This window comes from Taurulus bubalis (assembly GCF_910589615.1).
Source record: "Taurulus bubalis genome assembly, chromosome: 16".
Classification (NCBI taxonomy): Eukaryota; Metazoa; Chordata; class Actinopteri; order Perciformes; family Cottidae; genus Taurulus; species Taurulus bubalis.
Genome location: NC_136604.1, coordinates 586,220 through 611,094, shown reverse-complemented (window position 1 = coordinate 611,094; position 24,875 = coordinate 586,220). Strand labels below are relative to the sequence as shown.

Genomic DNA, 24,875 nt, shown 5'->3' with positions numbered 1-24,875 from the left:
TAAACTAGTTTAAACAAGGGTTAAAACAGGATTAGTTTATTTTGCCGTGGAAACATTCCGTTACTGATACCGTTAGTTATCGTTCATAGCTACCACTACAGCGGCTATAGCTAGTAAACTCAACATTTGAAAAGATGTTGCTGACCGAGTTAATGGAGGAGTTTAACTGCAGCTACCAGGAGCTGGAGAAGTGGTGGCACAGCAACATTCCTCTCACTTCCATGCTTGGTTGCTGGTCCAACCTTCCCATTGAGGTATATGACAGACTCCTTTGTGAATCTATACCGCTGTGAAAACTCACTGTTGTCATAAAATTCAATCGGGTTTAACCCATCATCACCCACCAGCGAAGATATGCAGCCATGTTGTCAATAAAACAAGTATATATATATATATATATATATATATATATATATATATATATATATACACAAATATAACCGCTAATCCAGGTTTAGTTTAGGTTTAAAATAACTGGTGCAACAGATTTGATTTTAATCTAGATTTAAATGGAAATTAAACAGAGATGGCCAAAGGGTTATAAACTAAGGTTAAACTAGGTTTAGTGCAACTGGATTATAAGACAAACCTGGTTTAAACCTAGTTTAAGAGTTAATCCTTGTTGGTGCAACCCAGCCTAAGTCTCCCAAATTGAGCATGTTACAGCTGTTATTTCAATGCACCAGAGACATATTTAATCAGCATTGCATATCGTCTTCTGCAATGTATTTAATTCATTTTTCTTTGTGTACGGAGCATCTTCAACACAAGGAATCTTTGAATTCCATCTGTTCTCATTTAGTTGAGTGAGCCCCTGCTGTCAATGAAGGACACGGATAACTTGGCGTTCCCCTGTACGCAACCAACCAGATCCAGGTGTGTCATAGGCGTCGTTAGACAATCAGATTGTTGCTGTCAAATGTTAAAGGTGTGCTCTGCTGCTGTCAGTTGTCAGTTGTCATTTCAGACCGGGAACGAATGCGACCCTTCTCCACCCCAGTCACCTCCAGGCAACAGGCAGTCAACTCCTCACTCATCACTGGAGGACAGCAACTCCCTTCTTCTTCTTCACCACCACCACCAGTGTCCGGACTCCAGAGGGGATTCGGCCTGGTCAGAACTCCAAGTCACTGCCCCTTGTTTATCCTGTTTCAGGATGGAGTCCGATCGCCAAAGACTTTGCAATATTCATTGTCGTAAAATTCCTTCCAACGTAATAAAATCATTGTGAATTCGGAACTAGTCTCTCCTGATTGAAATAAAGTTACACAGTGACACCTAATGGACAAAGCGGTCAGCCCCTACTGTAACTCGACACCACTTATTTTAATTGTTCCTCTAGGGTACTCACACAACACACATAATATTACCTTATTAAATCTAACATATTCTAGTTGTATATTCTCACTTTAGCAGGTAGTGAAACACACACACACACACACACACACACACACACACACACTCACCCTCATCATCCCATGGGCTCTTGCGTAGGGAGTCACAGTCTGAGCGGCAGGGCGACACTGGCGGCAGGTTGGGGGCCACGCTGCACACGACCACGCCCCTCCTGGTGGTTCCTGACAGGATCCTTGGGGACTCCGGGTGGAAGGTGCTCATCTCGGTATGCTCCACGCCGCGGCCGTCCACCATCTTCTCCAGCGTGGAGCGCGGGTCTCCTTGGAAGCAGGGTGTGTATGCCATGGGCCTCACAGGGACCTGTGGAGGTCCCATCATCCCGCCTCCCCCCACCCCGGTGGCCCCCAGCCCCGCCTCGGAGTACAGGTTGAGAGGGTCTCCTGGTGTGCAGTGTAGGGTCTTGAATTGAACCCCGTTGGCCTTGTTGAGGAGCGCTGCGGTGGCTGGGTCCTGGACCAGAGACAGGTTGTTCCGAGAGTAGTTCTTCTGGAAAACCTTCTTGCGGAAAGCGATGAAGAGGATGATGAGGGTGATGATGACCAAAAGCACCACAGCGATCCCAATCAGCTCTTCTTTGCCAACCACAGTGTGACCGGCCTGCATGTCTGGGACGACGACGGGCCGCAGGCCGCAGCGCTGGCCCACGAAGCCTGCGGTGCAGTTACAGTAGAAGGACCCGTAAGTGTTGACGCAGACGCCGCCGTTCTCACACTCGCCCTCTGGATTGCTGCGGTCACATTCGTTCACATCTTCCTCACAGCTGCAGGATGGAGGGAGAGGAGAAAAGACTGGAGTGAGATGATAGTATATGAATACCTTTAACTGCTCAGCTACCTGCTCACAGATGGACTGCTTTCCAACAGCAGGGAGTGAGAGAGTAACATGAGATGCACTGCAGATAGATTGCAGAAGAACACTGCGTGTGTGCGCTCACAACACAATCCTGTTTGTTCGGTTCTGTTAAGCTGCTGTGTGACCTTTCCAGCGCCATTCAGCTTTTAACAATGTAAAACTGGGAGATGGGGAAAATAATGTTACTGAAGAGTTTCATTCTTGATTTTGGAAAGGACACTTAGCCTTTTTAATCTACACATTGGTGGCTCAGTCAAAAACAGCGGAGGTCCCTGAAGTATACATGTCAAAGTGTCCTCCAGCAGGATACTGAACCCAAATTGCTGTGCATGTTTCTGGCTGCTGAAGTAGTTCCATGACAGCCTCAACGCCAGTGTGTGAATGTTGGTTTGTGTTGTCGCTAAGGCCAGAAAACATTTAGAAACGCAGTCTCTCTGCTTCTCTGGATAATCCACAAAACACTGTCAACAGTTTAAAAGGGATTATTTCTTCTGTAGAAAGTAGCTCTTTCGATGAGCAGCACAATCTAACTTCCTGTGTTGTATTGGGGAGGACAGATATATCATGAACCTGGACATGGATGTGGGGAATCGATCCTTTAGGTTCATCTCTGTGTGTTTGGACTGGAACTCACATTAGACCCTTGAATCCCCTCCTGCAGCTGCAGAGGAAGGCGTTGCCGATGGTCTTACATGCGCCTCCGTTCTGACACGGGTTGGGAACACACGCCGTTATCTCCATCTCACAGCGCCCTCCAGTGTACTGGAGCTTACAGCTGCACGAGAACCCTGGCAGACACACAAGAGGCACTTCATTAGTCACACACAAACACACACACACTCAACCCAAAATAAACTATTTTGCTCTGATTTAATTGTAATAAACTTGTGATAATGACAATTCATTGTCTATGCAGTCAGGGCTGTCTACAAGGCAAACAACGTTTAAAATGCTTGTTTTCTGAATGGAGCTCGGCTTAATCGGTGCTAGGCTAAGCTAACATTGTAGCTGCTCATCAACACTCAACACCACGTCATGTGAATAGAGTCCTTATTGTTTGTACCATATGGTTTAAATGCATACATTTCTACACATAGTTTTGTCCGGTCTCTCTAATATGAGGTGTCATAGAGCTCTGGGCTACAACATTTGTATCCTCCATTTCTAATTCAACAACGTCAGGAGGAGAACCTCATGAGGCTCCTCCATGGTCACGTGTTTGTAGTATCTCCTGTTACTCACCACCAGAGGGCAGGCTGGTGCAAGTGGCTCCATTGCGACAGGGCTGCTGCAGGCAGGCGTCGGGATAAAGGAAGCAGCCCAGCTTCAGCTCTGTCAGCCCCACCACCTCTGCGTAGCGCGAGCGTTTGTTTTGCAGCGGCAGCTCGTTGTTGTTCAGCATGACCGAGTCCAAGCAGCCCTGGAAACCTGCCAGCACCCGCGGGTCCTTTTGGGAGTCCACGAGGCTGCGAGAGTTTGGGTGCTGCACCTGAGGAGAGAAGGGTCAAAATTGAATTCCTGAACTTCCAAAGACACAAAGCTGTGATGACTGGCCACCTGGTAGAAGAGAAGATCCTAGAACACAGACACAGTATTTGTGAGAACTCTCAGGTAATAGTCGTGCATTTCCTTTCACCAAACATTAAACTAAACACAACAGTTACAAGTTCACTGATTTTGTTTCTCTTTAAAATCCCTTTATAAAAAGGACTTGATTGCTTTCATCAGAATTTTTTTATATTCTATCAAAATATTCGGTGTACATAGCGAGGCTAATTATGAGGGATTTTAGGGCATAGTACCTCCTACTACTTTGGATCATTATTAAGCACAATGTGTAATACATGCTCAGTGTCAGATATGCAGTACATCATAAATAGTAAATAGAAACGGCTGTAAATGTCTCTTACATTTTTAGTTTGCAGATAGAAATGTGCATGTTGTAAATCTGTGACGTGTTTAATACATTTTACAACCTGGCAATTATTTCCATAGTTGTGGTCATCGTTCTGCTCGACATTACATTCACAGACCAGTTACACATTTTATCCACATGCTCATATCCAAACCACTTATTTAGAAGTGAAAAAAGATTTTTCTTTTCCCTTCCAAATAACAGGTTGTGTGCCCGCTGCTGAAAGCTCCTCATGGACTGACCAGTGCTCCGAAGTAGATGCTTCTGTCTGGAGCAAGTGGTTGTATGAAGGGCGGTCCACGGCGCCGCTCCACGTAGCTGTCATCCAGAGCCAGGCTGCTGAAGTTGCGATTTAGCTCCAGTGCCACCGTGTGCCAGCTGCCATCGTTGATACGCCGGCCGGAGATGCCCAACATGTCGGGACTCTCGCTGCCAACACTGCCAAGGCCACAGGCCAGCTGGAACCACAGCTTCCCCTCCTCCAGCTGCACACACACACACACACACACACACACACGCACGCACACACACGCACGCACACACACAACGTATCATTAAAACAGTTCACATCCCTTAAGATCATTTCCATAGCTAGTGTGTATTCAGTTCCATTAGCAGTGTTTGTGTGTGTGTGTGTGTGTGTGTGTGTGTACCTTGAGCACAGTGCAGGGCTCGGTGTGTGTGTGTGTGTGTGTGCCTTGAGCACGGTGCAGGGCTCGGTGTGTGTGTGTGTGTGTGTGTGTGTGTGTGTGTGTGTGTGTGTGTGCGTACGTACCTTGAGCACGGTGCAGGGCTCAGAGTGTGTGTGTGTGTGTGTGTGTGTACCTTGAGCACGGTGCAGGGATCAGTGTGTGTGTGTGTGTGTGTGTACCTTGAGCACGGTGCAGGGCTCGGTGTGTGTGTACATAATGATTCCTCTGCTTTGCAGTGTCCGGATCCTGAGGCTGACCTTCAGCTCAGTCTGCAGCTGCTCTGACAGTCTGTACTTGATGTAGCTGTTTCCTGAGAAACTCAGAGACGAATGGCCTGGACCCGCCCCCCCCCCCCCCCACACACACACACACACACACACACACACACACGGGTTAATCAATCACATTCCAGAGTAGGTATTCATGGCATCGAAAGCACATTAAACTGTTGTTGCAAGTATTTTTTTCACACAGACTTGACAATTTAGTGTAAATGCTCTCTTTCTCCCTCACCTGCACACTCTCCCAGTTTGCCTGGTGGACACTGGCATGCGTAGCGCCCTCTGGTGGCCTCTACTGAAACACATTGCATGTCTGCTGGACACGGCTGGTCCTCACACTGTTCTGACAGGACAGCACAGTTGGCATCTACACACACACACACACACACACACACACACACACACACACACACACACACACACACACACACACACACACATATACACAAAGTGAGAAAATACACTTGACATAAAGAACATGAACTGACAGAAAAAAAGAAGAAATATTATATATATATTCCTGAGTGTGGTTTAGAGAAACAGCTCTGGTATCTGGTTTTATGTAACTAAGCAACCAATCTACTTTCTGTTTACACCGGTACCCGCATGCCCTGTGTACGTGAACAGTCATGTGATACTAGTTTTCAGGCATTTGAAAATGATGCTGACATGCCACACTAATACGTTTCTGTTTAAAACAGCCGCTTTTAAACAGAAATGTATTAGTGTGGCTGTGGAACACACTACATCACTCACCATGGCAGGTGCAGCGCGAGGTCCGCTGGAAGCGTGGTGAAACGAAGCTGACCCGTGGTGTGCTGTATGTAGCCAGACTGTGCGAGTCCAGGGTGATGCTCTGTTCACACTGCGCCCCGCGACACTCCAGCCCCGAACAGTTCTTATCGAGGATAGCCGACACTCGGAGGACCCCCTCCAGCTGCCGACGGGACGCGCTCAGTTTCTGGGTGAGGTAAGCCGCCTTGTAGTACCCGCCCCCTGCTGTTTCCACAGCAACGAGCATGTCCAGTTGTTGCGTTCCGCCGACCGGCTGCAGACTGAGCAGGTGCAGCGTGTCCTGCTGCTGCGACGCAGCGGCCTGCCGCAGAACCTTCAACACGCTCTTCAGGTGCAGCGCCACAAAGTCCTGTGGTGCAACGCTCTCAAAGCGCACCGTCACCGCCTCGTGCAGCATCTCCGGCGTCGCCTGCTCCACGTGCACACTCACAGGCACGGGTACGGCGAAGCGCCCATCACTAACGCTGGCGTTGAGGGAATACCTGCCTGCGTCCAGCCCGCCAAGGGCGATGATCTTACCATCACGAGGGCTAATCTTAAAGAGACTACGCTGGGCTGGGGGGGCGTGGCCAAAGGTCAACACGTCATAGGGGTCAGCGTCGGTGGCATGCAGCTGGCCAATCACACCACCTGGAAACTCGTCCTCCATCGTGACGATATGGACCTCCAGTGGTAAGGCCACGGGCCGGTGAAGGCTCTCCTCAATCACCCTGACTGTCAGCATGGAGGAGGAGGACAGACGAGGCTTCCCCGAGTCTGTCACCTGGGGGGGTCATCAGAAAAAACGGAGAAGATACATGAAAAATAAAATCTGGATAAGGAAATGAAAGGACAAGAAGACAGGAGAAAGGACTCAATGGTCACAAAGTTCATTAAGACTGCATTCACTTTGAATGTCAGTCCCCCCCATTCATTTAAATGTATATGTGGCATTTACACGAGCCGGATTAGTACGAGCTGGAGCGGGACGAGCCGGAGCCGTACGAAGTGATGCTAGAGAAGAGTAACGACAGCAGTTTGCTCTACCTGGATCAGAATGGCATATTCAGTTGCCAGGTCCCTCCTGAATACTTGATTGGCCACGAGGGTTCCATCTTTCTCCAGCACAAACACTCCGCCTTCGTTTCCTGACAGGATGCGGAAGTCAAAGGGCTCGCCGTTGTGGGAGGAGTCCTGATCGTTCACAGACAACTGCAGGATGCTGGTGCCGATTGGCTTGTTTTCCTGTGGGAGGGACACGCCATTAGAAAGACCTCGTGGTTGAGGATACATTATTCATTGTCACAATATGATGTCTATGTTGGCAAGATGATGTATTCAAAGAGATCTGAATGGTCATTTCATTACTTGTTGGATTCTTAGCTCCTGGGCATATCATTGGTATCATTATCTAACCCTGCGACTTCCTGCAGAGACATTATTTGATCAGTCTGTCCAGGAAATCATGTTGTCAAGACAAATGGTCATGCAACTTACTTGACTTCAACAAATCCCTGCATTATTAAATGTTGCTCTGTTCTTGCACTTAGTCCTTGAGCTTATGTGCCATGATCTTTGTGCTGCCACTGCAGTTGGGATAGTTTTTACCAAACAATAAGAACCCCCGATGCCTAGTGTCCATCTTGTCTTTGTGTTTTAGTGAATACCATGTCAATCATGAGGCACACCTGTATGACAGTAGTGAGGTTGGCTGGGGAGAAGGTGGGCGGGTTGTCATTGATGTCAGAGATGTCTATGTTGACCATCACGGTGGAGGACATGGGTGGGATCCCACTGTCCAGAGCTCTGATGGCCAACAAGTAGCTGGGAACCTAGAAGGAAAGACACAATGGATATATATATATTGTGAAGAGTACATTTTACATCCTTTATGGGTGTTCTGAAGACATGTCCGGGGGGCAGGCACGGTCACCTCATTTAAGAGTAGACTTAAGACTTTCCTATTTGATAGTGCTTATAGTTAGGGCTGTTTCAGGCTTATAGTTAGGGCTGGCTCAGGTTTGCCCTGGTCCGGCCCCTAGATATGCTGCTATAGGCCTAGACTGCTGGGGGACATCTTAGGATACACTGAGCTCCTCTCTCCTTCTCCTCCTCTTTCGTTCCTCCTCTCCTCTTCTCCTCCAATCTGCCAATCGTGCCATCTCCAAGGGAGACTGGTGCACGTCGGTCGACTTAAAGGACGCCTATTTTCACGTCCCCATTGTACCTCATCACAGACAGTTCCTTCGTTTTGCCTTCCAAGGCCGTTGTTTTCCGTTCAGGGTGCTTCCATTCGGACTCTCCCTCTCCCCACGAGTGTTCACAAGATGTGTCGCGGCTGCCCTTCTCCCCCTGCAAGCGCAGGGCATGACGATATTGCCGTACCTGGACGATTGGCTGATTTGTGCGCCATCCCGGGCTCAGGCTGCACAGGACACCGCTCGCCTTCTCTCTCATGTGGCCCTGTGGGGCTTCAGGGTAAACATGGAGAAGAGCTCTCTGAGCCCTTCTCAGAGCATAACCTTCATCGGTCTAGCTCTGGACTCGGCCATTATGAGAGCCTGTCCGTCGCCCCAGCGTGTGGACAGCATTCTCCGCAGCCTCCCCCCTCTTCTGAGGGGGCAGGCGGTTGCCCTACATCCTCTTTCTTCGCCTCTTAGGCAAATTGACAGCTGCCTCAGCTGTCGTTCCCTTGGGCTTGCTGTCACTGCGCCCCTTGCAGAGATGGCTGAACAGCCTTCACTTGGACGTCAATTGCCACAGGCACAGGACAGTAAGAGTGTCACAGCAGTGCCTCCGAGCTCTATCCCAGTGGAGGGAGAGAGCATACCTGTCAGGAGGCGTTCCCATGGGCGATGGGATCATAGGCGATCTCATCCCGTCGGGAGGTCGTCACGACAGATGCCTGCTTCTCAGTGTGGGGTGCAGTGTGGCAGAGCAGGACTGCTCGGGGGCAGTGGCCCGCTCAAGACCGCAGGGAACATATCAATATCCTGGAGCTACAGGCTGTGCACCTAGCGCTCAGACATTTCCTTCCACATTTGAGAGGAAAACATGTATTTGTTCGGTCGGACAATACTTCGACCGTGTTCCACATATACCATCAAGGGGGCACCAGGTCTGCAGGATTGCTACGGGTTTCCCGTGCCCTTTTGACCTGGGCAGCCCCTCGCCTGACCAGCCTTCGGGCAATGTATTTACCAGGAGAGTGGAACCAGATTGCAGATTCCCTCTCCCGTCACAAGCCTCCACCGGGGGAGTGGCGGCTTCACCCAGAGGTCGTGCACAGCATCTGGGGCCTCTTCGGCAGAGCAGAGATGGATCTCTTTGCCTCAGAGAGATCAACCCACTGCCCCCGCTGGTTCTCCCTGGTATAGAGGACCAGTCTTCTCGGTCAAGATGCCCTGGCTCATACGTGGCCGGAGGGCTTTCTTTATGCTTTCCCCCCAATTGCCCTGATCTTGCCAACGCTCCTCAGGGTTCTTCAGCAGGGCCACAGGCTGGTGCTGGTGGCTCCCTTATGGCCCGCCAGGATTTGGTTCCCTCTGCTGCACAGACTCTGTCGCGGGATGCCATGGCGCCTCCCCGACAGGAAGGATCTCCTATCGCAGCTAGGAGGTTGGATCTGGCATCCCGACCCCAGGCACCTTCACCTATGGGCCTGGCCGTTAGAGGGCCCGACCAGCTGCTGAGCAGCTGCACAGAACCAGTCAGGACGACGATTCTAAATGCCAGAGCGCCATCTGGCCGTCTACAATACGATGGACGGAGGCTGTTTTCCGACTGGTGCGGGGTTCACAACGAAGACCCAGTACAGTGCCCTGTGCCTACTGTACTCGAGTTTCTGCAGTCCCTCCTAGATAGGGGCCGGTCTCCCTCTACCCTGAGGGTTTACGTAGCTGCTATCTCATGGCAGCATGCTAGGATCGACAACGGCACTGTGAGGAGCCACAAGCTGGTGTCCCTCTTCTTGAGGGGGGCTCAGCGACTGCGACCTCCGAGCACCACGAGGGCCCCTCCATGGGACCTGTCCGTGGTACTGGACGCCCTATGCTCACCTCCTTTTGAACCCACAACAGAGGCAGAGCTGCGATGGCTGTCAGCAAAGACCGTCTTTCTCCTTGCCATCACGTCGGCAAAGCGGGTAGGCGAGTTACACGCCCTGTCGGTGAGTGAATCCTGTTTGAGGTGGAACTCAGATGGCTCGGGTGTTACACTATGGCCTAATGCAGCATTTCTTCCGAAGATGCTGACACGCTCGCACCTCAACCAACCTATCCAGCTCGCACAGTTTAACCCTCCATTGGGAGAGGAGAGGTCAGGGCTACTGTGCCCAGTGCGGGTCCTCAGAGCCTATGTCGAGGCCACCGCAGGTATACGGCGGTCGGAGCAGCTTTTTGTCTGCTATGGGGGACCTAGGAAGGGCTGTGCCCTGTCAAAACAGCGCCTGTCCTACTGGATAGTGGAAGCCATTGCCTGTGCATACAGGGCGAACGGCCGGGCGCTGCCACCCGGAGTAAGGGGCCATTCTACCAGAAGTGTCTCCACGTCATGGGCAACCCTGAGAGGTGTGTCCATGGAGGATATATGTGCGGCGGCCTCATGGTCATCACCGAGCACATTTACCAGATACTACAGAGTGAACGTTGCCACCCCTCACCCATTGGGTGCAGTTCTTCGTCCACATTCCTCTGCCTGAGTCAGACGAGGTAGGTTCCTGTACATTCCTCGTGACTTTGTTGGTATAAGTCATCCAGTGTGAAAACACTGCCTCTGGCGGTCAGTGAGGATGAAATAGAACGAAAGTTACGAAGGTAACTACGGTTCTATGAATCCTGGATGACCGCCAGAGTTCTTGGTCACTCGGAATCTCTTGGTTTTGCGAGAAGATTCCGCAGGACATGATCTCAGGATGAGGCCGGAATTCATACCCGGCTGGGGACTCATCCGAGGTCACACGTGACATTTTTGGTATACGTACTCGAACTGCGCAAGCGCAAGACGGAAGATATCCAGTGTGAAAACACTGCCTCTGGCGGTCATCCAGGATTCATAGAACCGTAGTTACCTTCGTAACTTTCGATTTCTGAACTGGAGTTGAACGAACCGATAGCAACCATCACAGTTATTCTGCTCTTGCTTCTAGAAGTTAGCTTAGCAGATAGCTAACAGAAGATCCATGAAATAAAGACCCAGGAATCCGGAGTAGAGTTCAGGGTTTTAAGTGAGAATCTTTCTGGATTTTGTAAAACTGTGGAAATATAACATGCAATTACCTTACAAACTGTCAATATACATATACATTACATAATATTAAGATATGATTCAGCATAAAGCCATTATGCCAGAAAAAGGTAGGTAGACATTAACATGAGACTCGCTGTCTCTTGAGCAGTTAGCGTCTAAGCTAATTTTAACACTGATGTCAATGGAGAAATTGAATAGCATCTATTGCTACAACACAAAGGTTATACTAAAGCGGTCAACACGCAGATAATGTATTATAGAAGATATTTACATGCTTTATACAGAAGTACATACAGACTTAGACCTTCAAAGGCTACAAACAGTCAAGAGTGAAAAGCAGCTGCAGTGTGTCAGAAACAAGGGAAGTAACTACGGTAAGAGAGGAGGGACAAATCTAAGAATGAAGATGAAATTACATTCTACACCACTTGGCTTCTCTAATGCAACACATACATGTGGGGCAGAACCACAGTGGATCCACATGTTTGTGGAAAATGCTGGATCTACTGAATGATGATTTCACTATTCTTATAGCCCTCCATTGTGGTGAAAATGTGCACTTTGTCCTGAGGGTGGCAGTAGAGGACAGACAAAGCTAACGCTATTAATGTGCTCATGACATTGCCCTATCGCCTTCCTTTTAGATTCATCTTGTGGAGAAATGGACTGATGTCTCTGGGCCTGAGAATCCCCAACCACCAGAAGCCCAGGCTCCCTTTCACAAATGGTCAATGTTCCTTTTACAGGGCAATTCCAGTACTTAGGGCAATTAGAACTCAGCTTACTTTGATCTTATCATTTGCAATACATTGTAGTCTATAAACCCATAGCTATGAGATCTGGTGCCACTGTGACCACATCATCTGAATCAGTTCTTCTGGAGATCAAACTGAAAGTGGCATGTGACTGATATTCCCTCACGCACAGGAAACCAGTGTGTCCGAGGTGGAAGTCTGTACACTGTGATGGTGGTTAGTCTCACCTAAAGAGTGGTTCTAAACCTTTTGATCTTCTGACTGAAGAAAGACTTGTTTTATGATGTTGATATTTTACCTAATCTCAGAGAGTATGATGTTGCATTAGATAGACATGATGAAAAAGAATAGTAAATATATGAGTTATGTTAAAAGATGACACTATGTCAACGTTGGGTTCACAGCTTGTTATTGTAGGTATGTACAGCAGACAGATTGCCAATGTTCCAGTGGTAAGTGGTGATCATATTTAATCTGGCACTCCAACACTTAATCAAGTCGTCTGTCTACAATCACTTGGATAACGCGTCAGAAAACAGCTCTGAGACGAAGATAAAAGGCTTCTTGGTTGGTTTGTGCTCTTCCAAACTGATCTGAGATGAGTCTGGATCTGAGCCGACCTGTTTAAGTTCATACACACTCAGTCGGCTCTAAACCTGCTGCAGGAAATTTCTCCATATTGCTTTATAATAAAAAGATAATGAAGCACGCTGAGGAGAAATGCAAAAGCAGCAAGAAAACAATAATTTGCTAAACGTCAGTAGTAAATAACTCTGACCTGCTTAGCAGAGAGAGGAGCAAATAGAAGGAAACACACCCATGCACACAGCAGTATTAACGCAGACATCAGCATTGCAGACACACACAGAGCGAGAGAGAGAGAGCTGCTGCTGCTCTGTGTGATAACCCCACACACACTTCATCAGCCAAACGCTTTGATCCCACACACACGCTCAGACAGCTCATCCACCGCACTCTTGAATACTTTATGATAGGCATATGAATACTTCTGAAGTTTTCAAGCACTGCAGAGGAGAAGGAGACGAGGAAGGAGCAGAAGATGAGGAAGAAAAGAGCTCAGAGGAGGAGGGGAGGGAGGCAGGGCTGTTCATGCCTTCCATCTTTATTCTTGCTGCATATTAAAGAGCTCATACTCAGAGCTGCTTTGTGCATGTGCTTCCTGTTCAAGTGTGATTAGTTGCCATCTGGCCAGGGATCCATGTCACAGCATGAGCTCATCAGCTGCCTGCAGGCTCCTTCTCCACATCAGAGATGGGCAACCATGAGAGCGCACAGCTCCTCCCTGTCCGTGGACATGGTCACCTGATATGAACAACTATCAGACCATGAGCTAATCACCTGTCCCTCTGTTTGCATTAGCAAGAGGTACAAAACGTTCAGACAGAAGGTCTCCGTTGCAGCTGTTGCAGATGATATCAGCTACTACTGAACATTAATGCTATGCTATGTTTTAGTTTGCTACAGACACATCAGACATATTACAATGAACACACAATAACATAAATAATATATGATTATGCAGTAATTAGTGTCTTCACACTGGTTTTAACTGTGAACCCACTGAAATGATATATAAAGCACAATTATTAAATCATCAAGACTAACACTCAAAGCAAAACCTCAGCTCAAGTCTCTAAAACTCTGAATCCATTTTCTGCTTTGCACCAAAAAGCAAGTCAACGTGTCTTTTTCAACACGGTCTCTCCATCAGACACAGGAAGGAAGTCATTGTTCGTCATTTCAAAGCACTGCCAATCAGAATGCAACGACCATGGAGACAGGGGTCACCTGAATAAGCACCTGGCAGCTTGATGGTCGACTCATCAATCCCAGTCCCAGTGTCCCCCTCAGGCCTCAAACCAGTCCCAGTGTCCCCCTCAGGCCTTAAACCAGTCCCAGTGTCCCCCTCAGGCCTCAAACCAGTCCCATTGTCCCCCTCAGGCCTCAAACCAGTCCCAGTGTCCCCCTTAGGCCTTAAACCAGTCCCAGTGTCCCCCTCAGGCCTTAAACCAGTCCCAGTGTCCCCCTCAGGCCTCAGACCAGTCCCAGTGTCCCCCTCAGGCCTCAAACCAGTCCCAGTGTCCCCCTCAGGCCTCAGACCCTGAACCCTCAGGAACTCACTGACGTCAGCTGGTAACTGGTTGATTGTAACATATCATGTTACCATGACAACGTCAAAAGATAGTGTGTACCATGTGGGTATTGTGTACTATTGTGGGTATGTTATACTCTCTGATTTAAACATCTTACAGGCTCTTTCCTCACCAAGATGAGAGGTCATTTCAAATATTAGATTTACTTTTTTGTTTATGTCAGAACAGCTTCACTAACTAAATGTAATATTTGATGAATAAATAAATATCCTCTGATTTCATGTGTTTCTTGTTCCATCTTTAATGCTTAATGTTTCTGAGTACATGTCATTTGTTCCGTCTCCATGCTTCCAATGGTTACCCCGTGTTTAACATCACATTGCTATAAATCATGCAGACTCGTGCAGACTTTGCCCAAAGATCTCGGGCAAAGTCTGCACCTAATGCTGACTTACATGAGTTCTTTATGGGTTCATAAAGGACTGTAGGGTGATCTGACATCACTGCTTACCTTGGGTGCATCTTAGAACATAATGTATACATAAACGTATGCATTGCTCCATGGCTGTTGCATTTTCAATGCCAGTGCTTTGAAATGACTTAAGTCACTTGTTGTGTTGAACAAGTGACATGTTAGTGTCACGTGTTTCAATTATTGTGTGAGCAATTGTAAATGTCTTGAATCAAGATTCCAGTGTGTGGAGCTCATAGAACATACACTGCAGCTGTTATTTTAGTTTAATATACATATTGGACTGCAAGGCTAACAGTTGATCTCATGCGGACCTAACTATAGTTACAAAGCTGTACTTTACTGCTACAATCACTGTGAGGTACTGATGCCATTTCTAGAAGTTTGTGTGTATGTGTGTGTGTGTGTGTGTGTGTGTGTGTGTGTGTGTGTGTATGTGTGTGTGTGTGTGTCCTCACTGTCTCACGGTCCAGTGGCTTGTTGACCTTGATGACCCCACGTAGGGGGTCAATGAAGAACTGGCTGTCTCGGTCTCCACTGACGACAGAGTAGAGGATGGCTCCATTCAGCTGACTGTCAACGTCCTCTGCTACCAGCTGAAAACACACACACACACACACACACACACACACACACACACACACACTATTTTTCATCCATACATGGATGGATGGACATCACTGATTCCCTATCGGCTGTATAGATATGAGCCTTCTCTTCCAGCACACACCATATGGACACGGCACTGGTCGGACGGAACCTTAAGAAGTGGTTATGAAGTCCAGGTGATTTTGGTTGATCCTACTTTACCAACCCAAGCACACGGTCCTGAGATGACTGTGAAGCGTAGAACAGACTACCAGAGTACAGTGTGAGGTCAACTCTGTGAATCATTTAGGAGGTTAAGCTGATGATAGCTGATGATTTGACTCTCAGAGGGTGGCAATCTTGGAGAAACCAGCCTGATGACACTGTATACCACTGCTGTAGCTGCTAGAAAAGAAACTCACACACAAACAGCTCCCCTTTCACGTCTTGCCACATATTTCAAGGATACTACGGAACCGAGCCATTTCACTGAAGACAAACAGTAAAAGCATATCTTTCTCCAAAGAAAAACACAAAGTAATTTATAATACGAGAACATGGTAGCTAAAGATGTAATTGTCTGTAGTGGTGTCTGTCAACTCAAGGAACTCCTCGGTGACGCCAAAGTCTCATCAACACCACAAATGACTTTGCTTATCCTTTCTTAAGGTGCTACAGGAAAGCAAAATGGAAATCTTCGTCCTCTGGGGATGAGGAATTTGCAAAGTGAATATCATAACAAACATTACATTTGGATATTTCTTGTGAAAAGGTGGAAATTGTGTTGGGGCTAAAGAAAAGGCCAGAGAGTTCCTCAAAACATTACAATACATCCTCTGAGGATCATGAATATTAAGAGAACATTTTAAAGGAAACTACATCCATTGGTGTTGGTCAAGGACATTATTATACAATCATGGTACTACAGAAAACATCAAGGCTTCTTTGCAAATATTAGAAACCCTCTTTAGACCATGACCATCTATTAGATCGTATTTCATGAACACATGGCCACTAACTATAAAGATGTGTTCTCGATGAAAAGCCACACTTAGGACGTCCTCACATGCAGGCCAAACCTGACTCTGACTGGAACCTACCTGGACTACAGACTCTCCAGTGGTAGCATCCTCTGACACCACTGCAGCGTAGAGGTCACGGCTGAACATGGGTGCATTGTCATTGACATCTGTCAGGTTTATGTTCACTGTCGTAATGGCACTCAGTGGTGGCGTGCCGCCATCACGAGCCTCCACTGTCAGAAAGAAGTCCCTGCAGGTCTCATAGTCCAGGGATTGGGAAACTAAAATTGCCCCTGAGAAAGGTAGGTAGAGAGAGGGAACAAACATATGTATTTGAGTAAAGACTGAACTGAAATCAAGTTAAAGCTGCAAGCAACATTGATCGGGCCTGCGTAGCTTTGCACACATTGAGGGTACAACAAGCTTTTGATACGTTTTGGACCAATAATGATCTGTGGATCATTATTGGTTCAGTTTTGTAAGAACTCAGCGTTTAGGAGGAGTTAGCAAAAATGTTTTTTTTTTTTTTTACAAAGCTCAAAATGGCAAAAAAATCTAAGTAGGCAGAGCTTAATGCTATGATTTACGAAAAAGGTGTGGGCTTTCACGACTCAAGGAGGCGCTATGGAGCTATTTTCACCAAGTCGTATTGGTGTGCACCTCTTTTCTCTGTGTAAAGCTGACAAATAAACAATCAAAGAACAATAGGTCCTCCGCTCTGACTACGTCAGTGCTTGGGCCATAATAATAATAATATGTAACCAATAAAGAACAAGGTCCTCCGCTCTGACTAAGTCAGTCCTCGGGCCCTAATAATAATAATATTTAAACAATAAGGAACAAGGTCCTCCACTCTGACTACGTCAGTCCTCGGGTTCCTAATAATAATAATAAACATTAGAAGAACAATAGGTCCTCCGCTCTGAACACGTCAGTGCTCGGGCCCTAATAATAATAACAATAACATTAATAATAATAATAACAATAACATTAGAAGAACAATAGAACCTCCGCTCTGACTACGTCAGTGCTCGGGCCCTATAAAATGAGGGATGACTAGTGAACTTGAGCTGTGGTTAGTAGACTCACCGGTCAGTGGGTGAATGTGGAACTTCCCGTGCTCATTTCCTGATCGGATACTGTAAGTGATCTCAGCATTGGTCCCGATGTCCTTGCTGGCAGCATAAATTCTCAGGACCTCGGTGCCCACTCCCACATCCTCCGGGACTGTTGCTAGCTGATCACGACGCTCAAACACAGGGGGGTTGTCATTGATGTCGAGCACAGTGATAGTGACGTTGACCGATGAGGAGAGGGGCAGCGGTGAACCCTCGTCAGATGCATGGACTGTTATCTGATAGGCCGGCTGGACTTCGCGGTCGAGAATGCGTTCCAGGACCACAATGCCTAAGGACTTATCGATAGAAAACGAGCCTCCTGCAGAGTCGGCCAGGGAGTAGACCACCATACGGCCCGGACCTGCTGCAAAGCCAAAAGAGGAGCGTCAGATATGAGAGGTTTAACCCTTCGAGATCTTCGAGCGCGCGCACGCACTATACGATACTACCGTTTTGAAAATATTCACTCAGTCACGATAATTCTGCACAAAAATATGGTTCCACGTCTCCAAGATTTAGTTAAACTTCAGCTTCCTCTGCCTTTTGTCCACGAGATCATATGAGATTCACACAGCAAGATAGAGCATTCTACACACCCAGACGTGTCATCTGATGCGTACACAGCTTCACTGGGCGAGAGAGAAAAAGAGCAGGCAGGCTGGCTGAGTGAAGCTATACTGGAGAACAGCGCAGCTTCAACCATAAATAGAGCCTGAAGGAGTCGATCCCTGAGATGTACAGGACAACGCCAAGCAAAGGGTAAGTGTAAGGGTATTTACTGAACTTTGCAATCGCATATTTACGTTAGTAATGGGACCTGTAGCCAGATAGCGCTGCTGCTAACACGAAGCTAGCGGGTAGCGAGCTAACGATCGCTAACAGGGTTATATATGTCTACAGGCTGACTGTAAGACTGAACGGTGGGTGCTCAAATATTGTCACGATCCTCGTTAGTAGCTGTGCAGTAGCTAAATGGGCACATGGTAGTTATGAGACTGAACGGGGCGTAATCAAATATTGTCACTATCCTGTTACTTTCTTTCAGTGAACTTATACTAACTATTAGTAATGTATTTTACAGAGAGGATTTGCAGCTGCCAGGGTCCAGAGGACAACATGTAGCATCGCTTTAGCAGCCTCCAGTCCGTCTCTGCCAAATCATCACTGCAGGCCACAACGCCAGCCACAGCTCATCACCTCACCATATAATAATAAATTTGATTTTAGACATTTATTTACATGTTTCTACCATTTTTGTATTCATATATTTCACTGCTTTTGTGAACCTAAGACCTTTGGTAAACTAATTTCAAGCAACAAAACAGTTCGACCTCCTGAGTAAAGCTATGTTTTCACAAAAGATATGAAGATTTTCCAAAATCTAGATTACATTTTTCAGCTTTAGAGTAATAATTCTCTTTACACTTTTGCCTTATGACAATGGTGCCTCATCATATAGAGAGCTGAGATTGTTCTGCAATTTTAGATGTAAAACACATGGGTATCTATCATATGCAAGTGACTTTAAAAAGTGAATTTAAGAAATTATGTAAAATCAAGAAAATGACCCGACTCCAAAAGGGTTAAATGCCTAATGCTGCGTTCACACCAAACGCGGTGCGAATAATAACTATTATTTCTGCGTTATACTTGTTGTGTCCCGATACCGGTGCTAAACGGATACTTTTAAAATGATACCGGATGATAAATAAATAAATACATACAAAACACTTGTCTTCAAACTGCAGCTTCAAACCTTTTAACTTCAAACTATAAACAATATATATTTAAAAAAGAACAGACACAAGCATCAGGTGGCCTGATTGGACCGTGTGCAACAGAACTCAGAAACTGTTGGATTCTACAAACTGCTGCTTTACTGGACTACACGTCATCATTAATATCAACTGGAGAGATTTGTTCCAGCAAGCCGAGGACGGACGTTCAAAAGCTCGTGCTCGTGTCTGCAGCGATCTCTGTGTGCGCGAGCTGTGTGTGGTGTGTGAGCGCTGGAAGCCCCGCCCCCTTTTGCCCCGCCCCCTCGAGCCCCGCTCTGCATGCAGGTGGACAGAGAGCGGAGCAGCGGGTGTGCTCTGATCCGCGCTATTTTAATAGTATCGATACATCAAAATCCTATCGTTTTTAACGTGCAGATATCGCGCTACCTTTTTAGTATCTATATACCGTGCAACATTACAGAGTAGTGTAAAAAAAAAAGTATTTAAATCGGCTCAGGCATCGGAAGAAAGCACCGAAATCTGCGTTGCTTTTCGGTCCGGTAGGTACCGGACGTGTTGGAACGCACCGGTTCTCGGTACCCAACCCTATTCATAACACCATCCGTAGCCGCACACAGCTCAGTGAATTTCACCGACTCCTACAGGAACTGCGTCTGGCTTATCTCCGTAAAAACAGTTACCGTTTCCTTCATCCACCATGGAAATAACCACTAGTTCTGCTTTATACTTGTTGTGTAAACTCCACATACGTGGGAACATCAAACTTCATGGTGTCTGGGTTCATAATATTAGCCGTAGTCCCACAACAGCATCTGCATGACGGCTGCTAGCAGCGCTAATTCAGGACCAGCAGCAGGTGATGGCGGACGGAGCTTCTCAACGTCCATCATCACCTCCGTCCTGTCGTTGCTAAATCAAACTGCTGCTGGTCTGCTGCTGAAGTAGCGCAAATTTCAGCATCACGCACAAATTTCAACTTGAGCGCATTCGTGCCGTGTCAAACGCTCTGTTCGCCCGAGCATGCCCAGTGAGCTTATTCTCCATTAACGCTGTAAACAAATAGTAAACAATAGTAAAGTAGTAGCTTATTATTTTATTTTATTTGTACAAATGTTATTTCCGGTGCTATGGTCAAACTAAATCTCAGTGGCCTTTCAGGAATCGTCTCCTACCAAGGAAGACTCTGAGAAGTTGGGAGACCTCCGTTCTGAGTGCTCCGATTCACTAAATTCTGCGAGGACACACAGATTCAATAGTGACTTTACCACCTGCTGTGAAATAAATGTATTACAGTATTTGATTTTGAAAAAGTAGTCTTGAGGGTGAACAAATAACAGTGGGCGCATGAGACCCCTCCGTTTGTCAGTGCCAACAACACCGTAAACATTCCGGTGGTCCAGCATCTCTGTTATCATCTACACAACGCAACAATGGGCATGCACGAATTGGGGTGGTGACTTAATTGTTTTAAACACAGATAAAGTTGTATTTTTAATTCTACAACTTAAAAGGCGTTTTCAAATAAATAACTTTTAGTGACCTAAAACTCTGTGTGTGGACAAGAGGCCAAAACATAGAGGAAAAGATCTCTTCTCTCTGCTTGTCTGATCTCTTTGTATCTTTGTATCTTTGTGTCTGCTTCCATTTTAACACACTGAACACTGGAGGTCATTTTCAGTCGATTTTACATAATTTTCTTAGATTCACCTTTTAAGGCACTTTCATATAAGATACATACCCATGTTTTACTTAATGAATTGCAGAAAAATCTCAGCTATATATATATATATATATATATATATATATATATATATATATATATATATATATATATATATATATATATATATATATATATATATATATATATATATATATATATATATAAGGAGGCACCATTGTCATAAGGCAAAAGTGTAAAGAGAAAAACGTTACAATATGACACTAAAGCTGAAAAATGGAATCTCGATTTTTTGAAATTACTCAGATCGCTTGAAAAAAACCTAACTTTACTCATGTGGTAACTCTGTTTAGGTGATGGAAATTGGTTTACCAAAGGTTTTAGATTTACAAAAGCAGTGAAATATATGAATAAAATGATAGATACATGTAAATAAATGTCTAAAACTAAATTTTGTATTATCGTTTTTTGAGTAGAAATATGGTCTTTCAGACCTTTCACCAAAATGATAAAATGGGACTGAGAAATGACTTCATACTACAGATAAAGCTTCATGGAGTGTGTGCAAATGAAAAATTACCTTCACAACAATTTTTTTTTGGAAATAAAAATATGTATTATAAAAAAAAAATATGTACAGAATATATATTGAGAAATATAAAACAGAACAAAAACTAGTCAGACTATTTACAATATACAAGTATGGCTTGCTTTGCTTCAATGGCAGGAGGATATGGAGCAGGAGGATGTGGAGCAGGCCAATACTTGCTTCGTGTCCATCCACTTCACATAGAGATGTGGCCATCACGGATCCATCTCATGGAGCCTCTCGGTGACTTCTTTGTGGCTGTTACTCCTCTCTGTAAAATAAATGAATACTAGTCAGTTGAAAGAAAGATGACGTAACGATTGAGCATACTATGTGTAAATATTACTCAAATCCTGACTGTCGTAGTAATTTGAGCAGAGTGCTCCGCATACTATGTGTAAATATTACTCAGATCATGACTGTGGTAGTAATTTGAGCAGAGTGCTCCGCATACTATGTGTAAATATTACACAGATCATGACTGGTAGTAACGTGAGCAGCAGTGTGCACCGCATGGTGTGCTCTCATGCAGTGTACACATTACTAGTTTGCACCATGCAGTCTTACAGACACGTAACAAAGTTTAGTAACTACACTTACCCATCTTCCTCAGAAGAACTAAAGCCTTCGAGCTTTGACGACGATGCAATGTCGTCCTCCTCCTCGCTGCTCTCCAGAATCATGCGTTTTGCTTCCTCCGAGTTGAATCTCTTTGTCGTCATGATGTCGCTTTTCTCTGACTAAACACTGTAGCGTGTGTATATGCTCAGGTGGGTAATGCTTTGAGACTTCCTGAGTGTACATTGGTTGTTTAGTTCACGAAATGGCGACGGACATATGATTCAACAAATCACAGAGAAGGATTTTCGTTTTTTTTTACCAGCGTCAGATGACACACTGCTGCCCTTTCGCTTGCTTGATGATGTTAAAATTATGCTGGGCTCTGCTGTGAATATTTTAGAAACTTAGAGAAACGTTTCGAGTGTCACCACGCGAAAACGCGGGCTTAGTGGCCAGATGTTTAAACAACTTTTGAATTGTGCCATCTTCATGTGTCTTTCATTTTATGTATGAAGGGTTTCTTATGAACAAAACACAGAGTATTGAAGCTTTTGAAGCACACTTTGCAGCAGTGGTACCACTATTAGAAGTAGCCTTAGTAGTCGTGGTGGTGTCACCTTCATCAGGGTCGATGGCCTGAATGCGGGTGAGCAGGGCTTTGGTGGCGGTGTCTTCATACACACTGGCGGTGTACTGTAACAGGGTGAAGATAGGTGGGTTGTCATTCACATCAGTTACTGCCAGTTGCAACTCAGCACGGCACCATCGTCCACCACCATCAGTTGCCAGGGCAACGAGCCGGTAGTAGGGTGTCATCTCATGATCAAGAATTATAGATGACTTGACCTCACCTGGACAGGTTAGAAAGAACGTGTGAGACATCAAGGGATGGAGCCATACTGTGCTATGAGACATTCACACAAGTTCAAGTATCTACAGGAATAACTGTGCGTCTAACTGTGTACGCTGTGATAAGCTGGTGGCCTGGCTGGTGGCCTGGCATTTCACTCCATATTGGATTGATTGAAGAAAAGGTATTAGGTTTTAAGTCTTGTTCCAAGAGAAGCCATTCTGCATGCTTACCAGTGTCTGGGTCAATGCTAAAGTCCTGGGATCCAGGACCTTGTAGGGAGTACTGGATCCAGGCACTGACGCCTAGGTCAGCATCTGTAGCTCCAATCCTCAGCAACACACTGTTTACTGGGAGGTCCTCTGGAATAGAGGCAGTGTACACAGCCTGCAGACACATGTGTACACACACAGCAGAAAAACAAGAATGGAGTTACACTGTTAAAAGTTAAAGCTTCTACAATGGCTTCATTTACAGTTAGCTAAGTCAAATAAAAGACAAGGCATTTAAAAAAATAAAGAACAACATTCCTCACCTGGTCAAAGATGGGGTTGTTGTCATTGGTGTCTATCACCGTCACCTCCACCGTTGCCTGGGAAACAAAGAGTCCATCGGTAGCAGTGACATTGATGATGTAGAGGTTGCGTTCCTCCCTGTCCAATGGCCACTTCACATACATCTTCCATTCACCCTGAACCAGACCCAGCGCAAACACACCACGATAGTTCCCACCTGGACAACACATAAGCAGACAGCGAGACAGGCCCATTGAGATCCAGGATCAGTGAAGAACATTTCAGACATGGACTGAATACATGGACTTTATGACCAGTTACCCCACAAATCCAGGTTTGCAACTCCTAGACTTGTGTATTGTACGGTGCTTGTCTCATTCCATCCACAGCCCCAGCTGCATGTTTAAATGCCCTTCATGGGCAGGTACCCATGGGTGTGAATGGGTGTGAATGGATGAATGATTACAAGTAGTGTTAAAGCGCTTTGAGTGGTCGGAAGACTAGAAAAGATCTAAGTACAGTCCATTTACCATTTATGAATAAAGTATTAGGGGATTACCATGCTGACAGAGGGTGAGGGTGCATCTTCATATTTATTTATTTAGATGTTGGGTTACACATTTTAAAAGGTTTAATTAAACTAGGTGTATAGGATTTTGAAGATAGATGAGGAAGTGGACAACTTGTCCGTTCAGCCCAGTCTGGGACGGATGAGGAGACTCAAAGTTTTATTTATGGGCCCCGGACAATAGCTGGGTATGGAGAGATGGGAGAGGTCATATTTATCTGTGCCGTCTGAGAGCACATGACCACCGACACTCGTGGTCAGCTCGGCAGCATCAGTTGTAGAAATCCAATAAAGAATTACAGAACAGAAAGTCAATGGTTTTTAATAATGATGATTTGTGTATAATATCACTGTAGTGAACATTACTATTTTCTCATTCATGGGGATAGATACAGCCTCCTGTATACAGACAGATCTGTTTAGAGTGCACCGTGGTGATCGTCACACTCACATCTTCACCACCTGCACATATGGATTGTGTCAATTAGCAATGTGTGAAAGACCGCGACAGCTCCATACCCTCATTATGAGTCCTCATCATTAAGTTCACCTTCAGAAAACTTCCCTTTTGAAATGATAACCAGGGTTGAGGATCCACTGGATCCACTGATTGTCACGGACATTTAGATTTCTGTAAACATATACACATTGTGGTCTCTCTATCTCCTTCTGTTTACATGGATCGTGGTTATATCTGGACCCTGGTCCTGCGCGACACCTCCTGCTATAATCATTAATATTATTACATTACATATTACATTGCTGTTAGTATTGCCAATACCATTACTGCTTCTATTATAATTATTATTCTATTACATCCACTGTTAGTGCTATTTTTGGTAGCTATAACTGTTTCATCATGCCTACTCTCACTATATGAATGATTACTGTCATATTCATTGACTAATAATAATACTTTAATTTGATATACCACTTTTCTAAATATTTAAAGAGGCTTCACATAGGACAGAGACAAACAGAAAAAGGTAAACAGACAAAGGAGCAAACAAAAACAAATAAACAGAACGTTTTTGGTACAAAAGAAAACTGGAGAAGCTGCGTGTAATGAGTCATGTAGTGGATGCGGGATGCAGGGGTTAACAGGTGAAGGGCAGGGAGCAAGGGT

The 24,875-nt window shown here is 45.8% G+C and overlaps 1 protein-coding gene across 3 annotated transcripts in view; it reads right to left on the bottom strand.

Moving 5' to 3' along the window:
* LOC306748434 (protocadherin Fat 3-like) overlaps positions 1 to 24,875 on the bottom strand; it is a gene marked incomplete at both ends in the record, with an annotated part of 98,467 nt that overhangs the window by 8,764 nt on the left and 64,828 nt on the right. Inside the window, 15 exons of one of the 3 annotated variants that reach the window (XM_079231599.1) lie at positions 1,467 to 2,176; positions 2,903 to 3,056; positions 3,511 to 3,757; positions 4,426 to 4,668; positions 5,055 to 5,209; positions 5,389 to 5,523; positions 5,913 to 6,714; positions 6,978 to 7,175; positions 7,619 to 7,762; positions 14,977 to 15,114; positions 16,207 to 16,421; positions 17,218 to 17,607; positions 22,434 to 22,667; positions 22,900 to 23,053; positions 23,202 to 23,398. In XM_079231599.1, the coding sequence (XP_079087725.1) occupies positions 1,467 to 2,176; positions 2,903 to 3,056; positions 3,511 to 3,757; positions 4,426 to 4,668; positions 5,055 to 5,209; positions 5,389 to 5,523; positions 5,913 to 6,714; positions 6,978 to 7,175; positions 7,619 to 7,762; positions 14,977 to 15,114; positions 16,207 to 16,421; positions 17,218 to 17,607; positions 22,434 to 22,667; positions 22,900 to 23,053; positions 23,202 to 23,398 (4,116 nt within the window). Of the gene's footprint in view, positions 1 to 1,460; positions 2,177 to 2,902; positions 3,057 to 3,510; positions 3,758 to 4,425; positions 4,669 to 5,054; positions 5,210 to 5,388; positions 5,524 to 5,912; positions 6,715 to 6,977; positions 7,176 to 7,618; positions 7,763 to 14,976; positions 15,115 to 16,206; positions 16,422 to 17,217; positions 17,611 to 22,433; positions 22,668 to 22,899; positions 23,054 to 23,201; positions 23,399 to 24,875 lie in introns of all 3 variants that reach the window. The other 2 variants (XM_079231601.1, XM_079231600.1) reach the window with 2 other exon arrangements.